At 38.8% G+C, this 5,063-nt stretch overlaps 1 protein-coding gene across 1 annotated transcript in view; it reads left to right on the top strand.

Annotated features, from left to right (window-relative positions):
• Window positions 1-5,063, top strand: part of LOC109300953 — a 61,384-nt gene that overhangs the window by 22,231 nt on the left and 34,090 nt on the right. Inside the window, exon 2 of the mRNA XM_019521841.1 lies at window positions 634-710. Coding sequence (XP_019377386.1) covers window positions 634-710 — 77 coding nt within the window. The remainder of the gene's footprint in view (window positions 1-633; window positions 711-5,063) is intronic.

Raw genomic sequence — 5,063 nt, 5'->3', positions numbered from 1 at the left:
CTTCAATTTACATTTTTACTGACTAACTTTCTTGTCTGCAGCACAGCCTCTGGCTTCCTTACTATTCATTCCATCCAAGAAGAGCGCACACACTAACTGCAGATGCTTCCTTAGCCTGATGAAGGGTCTTTAAACCCGAAAGCTTGCTAAGTTATATTCCTCCAACTATTCAGTTGGTCTAATAAAAGATATCAGATTGACCTAAAAAACCTTGTCTGCCTATGTCCTTAGACCAACATGACTACAACCTACAATGCTTAACACACACAAGCGATATGAGTTTTCCTATCAACAGTTTGAGGGGCACTTTCACAGAAACCCCTGCACCTATCTCCTTGAAAATTGGCAGGCTTCATGCCCTAAGAAGGGGCTACCATCTCTGCTGTTTTAATCAAAATCAACAAAAAATGACAAAGTTAGAGGTATTTTAGTGATTCCCTATTATAGTCTATGGCTGAATCTCCAAATCAGTGCCAAATCTCCGAATCTGATTTAGCTGAATCAAATTGGGACAGTGACTTGAATCACTGAATTGAATCACTGTCCCTCTGAATCAGCCAAATCTGAATCCGAATTGAATACTTGCCACTTTGCACAGGCCTAATTTATGAGATCTTTCTCTGTTTTTTTCAGAATACAACAGATTTCCAGGCCAATAAACTTAAGAGAGCTTCATCTACAGCTAAGAAGCCAGAAAGGAGAGCTAGCAGGTGTTTGCTTCTTATTAATCTTTTTAAAAAAGCACAGCGAATTAAGTTTTTTTTTAACCATGTTTTTCTATTAATTAATATAAGTTAAGAGATGCAAGGTGAGAGATACAAGATGAATTTGCCTTAATGAGGGATAACATTATTTACAATGAGAAACAAACAACAGACTTTGTATGTCATTATGCTGAAAAAACTCCAATGTTGCAGTCTAACAACTTGATTCTTTTAGGTGCTTAATATGCCATTGACTCCCATTAATATTAGAAGATGTTGAAGGTATTAAACAAATTGCTAAAACAGGCCCTGGGACCTATTGTATCCTCAGCTAGGAATTAGAACTTCTCCTTGGTCAGCTTTAACAGCTGGCCTTCATACCATCATTTTGTTTTGCTATAACAAATTATAATGTTTACCACCACAATGGGTAGTCTGACTTAGTCATCAAAATTTATCCAGGCACTGATTTATCTTCAACTTTTATGTATACAGTCGTAATTTCTTTCCAGTTACGTATACCCTCTAAATGTACAAGTCTTTACAGGGCCCTGATTCACTAAGCATTCCATATTTGGCAAAACACTTAAGCACATGTTTAATTTTAACTTGAAGGCATTTATATATGGGTTTAAGTCCATGTGTATTCAGCACAGTATGTGTTTAAGTCTCGCTGAAGGTAAGCAGGAGATTAGACCAGTCTGATTAACTAGTTTAGTGAATGCAGATAACTGCTGAACTGGGGTTCTGATGTCTGTCAGGCAATGTCTGTTGATGAGTTCATTTCTGTTGCTGTTATCAGTAACTATAAAGAGGAAAACTAGAATAATTGCCTTTTTGGGAATTGTCATTTTAAAAGTTAACTGCACACTGTCAAAGAAAAGGCATTCTATAAACAGAAGGGTCCAGATCCTATACCACCTATTAGATGCCTACTCCATCCTGCTTGAGCCTCTGAGAAACAGTTAAACTCAAAAATACAAAGCAAGCCTCCTGGTTACTTGTTTTTGTGATGTAGGCCCGTGGCAGACATTATACTTATGATGCTTATACTTATGATTAACCTATACATTTTGCCATAAACAATAATCCTGCCACATATATGGGCAATTAATAGCATGACCAAAGGGTAAAACAGCCATAGAAATGTCTCACATTATATATGTGTCGACTGTAGGTGCTATAGGGCTTATACATTTTCTGAGACAACTTCTCCTCTGCTATGCCGGGCAAGGGGTCCTAGATCACCCCCTAGCCCCTTCCAGTTGGTACAGTCTTGCCTGCTGTGACTTTGATGGTAAGTATATCTTTATTACAATGTACCTGGGGATTAACAGCATACTGTTGAGAGACTTCATGAACTGTAATATGATAGGATTTGAAATAAAAAATCTAAAGAGGTTTATTAATTAATGCTTTATTAAGTATATATTTATTACAATGGGAGGATGTTCACCAAGAAAACACAGGCAGAAGAAACATATTAACTGACTCAATCATAAAAAAAAGAGAAAAATATGGGGCTTCACCATCCCCTGCACCCCATCCTCATACCACCTAACATGCAGGATTCCTTTCAGGGTATTTATAAAAAAAAAATCAGCGGAAAAAAGAACAAAACCAAAACCAGTCCTTACCGCTTCTCATGGTTATAACTGCACTCAAAGCCAATGGTATTACTTAGAGTCCAGATTCCACTTGTTTCTGCCTGGTTGCCACTCTTCTTGGCTAGCCTCAGGTGAGTCCTTTGCTTGTCCTGGGAGTTCACCCTCTTGATGTCCTGCTGTCTCTTCTGTTTCAGAGTTCTTATCTTCATTCCCTTGCTCCTGGGAACTTGCTCCCAGCCTCACTCTCAGCTGTCTCTCTTCCCTTGGGGTGTTCCCTGCCACACCACTTCTCTCTGTGTGCCTCTCTCTCCCCAACCCCTCCTCAGGATCAGAAATGACTTGCTCTGGGCTCTGTCAGCCAATGTAGAGATGGCACTCTCTGGAAAGGTGATTTCTGTTTCTCCTTGTTCCCCACAGTCTGCCGGTTTTCTGAGGTAAGTGCAGGGGAGAATGTTTTCCCTCTGGGAGTCCCTTTCCCTGCTTTCTTTCTCCCTCACAACATGGAACAGTATTTTGTGGCTGGTTTTCATTGTGCCTTAAATGAAACTGTGACAAAGTAAAGCATCACCCAGCATATAGCATGATGCTGGCTGCATGGAGAGGCTTCAAGATTACTAGGTGGTATGAAGTAGCATGGAGACACCCAGATCACCAGCTTTCTGTGCCTGGGGTCCATAGAACTGGCAGCTAGGGATTGGGGAGCTTTAGATGCCAGGGAGCTGTAGGTGCCAGGGCATGGGGAGGCTATCAGTTGATGGGATCATCACACATCAGAAGCCTGATAGACATGGGGTGCAGGGAGTCCATATGCAGGCTGCAAGGATGCCATGGGAAACACGATGTTAGGAAATGTCCCCAATGCTATGCTTCCCATGGCACCTTCTGAACATATGGGCCATTACTACCTGCTACACAACTGGCATGTGTGATATGGCAGGACACCCAGTTTTTCTGAGCCTGGATAAAATTTGTCAAAACCCAATCATGTCATTAAATTAACTTCTGTCAGTGGCCAAAATTTTAATAATAAAATGATGATGCATTACAAAAGTAGACACACTAGCATTTTTTCAGGGACTCAAACAGGGTAGTATAGGTTCATTGAGAGGCACTCAGGGATTGGAATAGAATCTGGCTGTAGGAGTCTTTTCTATCTGTTAAAGAAATCAGGACTTCATTCTCAGTGAGATTAAGAATGTTCACTAGAATTCATTTACTTTTTTGAATGAGAGTTTTCATATGAAGTACCTAAAAGAGTTTTAAATTGTAAATTAAATGTGAACACAACTACTTACAGAATCTCACTGAGAAAATGAGTAAACAACATACAGGTAGTAAGAATACATAATTCATTGCATTATTCCATAGGGTTATGATAATGCTATTTTATTCTCTATGTTGAAGTGTTTTCTTTATATAAACTGTGCCCTTTATATCAATGTTCTTTCTTGCAGTTTTTTTAGCGTTTGCTGCTCAAACGTCTATCCTCTTTCAGTACAATTTATATGAAGAGCTCTTTGGATTTTTTTTATTTCAAATCCTATCCTATTACAGTTCATGAAGTCTCTCAACAGTATGCTGTTAATCCTTTGCAGATTAATATGATTTCAGTGATAATCCTTTCATTTGCTGAACTTTTAAGACACATAAATTAAAGAAAGTGCTTGTCATATTTTCCAGTAAAGTGGCACAAAGCAGGTGATGTGTCTTTAATATAAGTAGGTAGTAATCTACATTGTTTACTTAAAAAAATAAATTTGCAGATGAAGCATGTCACTAGTCACAGTTTTTCTTTGGTATCATATTCTAAATCTAAAGACAACCAAGAAAAATTCTCCAGTGGGTCACAGAAACAATGTTGGAACTTTCAGTGTTCTTCACATACCTTCAAATTATTTGGTATTTGGGACAACTAATAAGCTGAATTGTACTTTGCCTATTTTTACACAAAATATAGAGTGGAATCTATGGGGAACTGGTAGGACATAGCCTCATTGTGGGATTTGCCTATGCAGTGCTTAGATTTCACTTGAATCCTCAAAAAAGTGAGATGCAAGTGACATCCAGGCTTTGTTCTAGAGCTCTGAATAAGGAGAAATCACATCCTGGTTTGTTTAGATATCATTGGCTGTGTCTATACATGCATTAATGCAACATAATAACAGGTACTAACTTAATGCACTGTAATCAGTGCTACTGCACAGTAGCGCCAGCGCATGTCTTTTAGGTGACACTAATTTGCAGTAGACTAATTCTGTTGTACATTAGTGCATTAGCATGGCTTGTACCATGACACCCTAACGTGCAGTAGAGTAAGTCTATTGTGCTTCTAGCATCTCTTGTAGACATGCCCACTGAGGACAGAAATATTATTTCTGCAGATGAAACTACTAAGGTTCAAAATTATCTGACAGAATGGTATCTATCAGTCCCTTATTATTAAGGCTTCTTATTGACAGAGATTTAATATTGACTCCTTCCCCTTTTCACTTAATCTCCTTCCCCTGCAGTTTCCCTTGGCTCAGATTCTCCAAAACATTTTTTTGGGGGGGGGGGATCTACTGCTTTTTTCCATATGACTTAAAGCTTGTATACCATTCTGCTTTCCTTGATGTTCCAGTGTGAAAATTATTCCTATAGAAATGTCAGTAGGAAGGAGGAATTCAAGAGCTTAAAGCTGGTAAGAACTCTGGTTTTTTTCACTCCTGGGCTTACCACAGACTTTTTATGTTGTCCTCTGTGCTTATGTTTC

The sequence above is a fragment of the Gavialis gangeticus genome, unplaced genomic scaffold (genome assembly GCF_001723915.1).
Source record: "Gavialis gangeticus isolate Ggan-Ray unplaced genomic scaffold, GavGan_comp1, whole genome shotgun sequence".
NCBI lineage: Eukaryota > Metazoa > Chordata > Crocodylia > Gavialidae > Gavialis > Gavialis gangeticus.
Note: the sequence above shows the minus strand (reverse complement) of the source record. Positions and strands in the feature narration are given on the sequence as shown.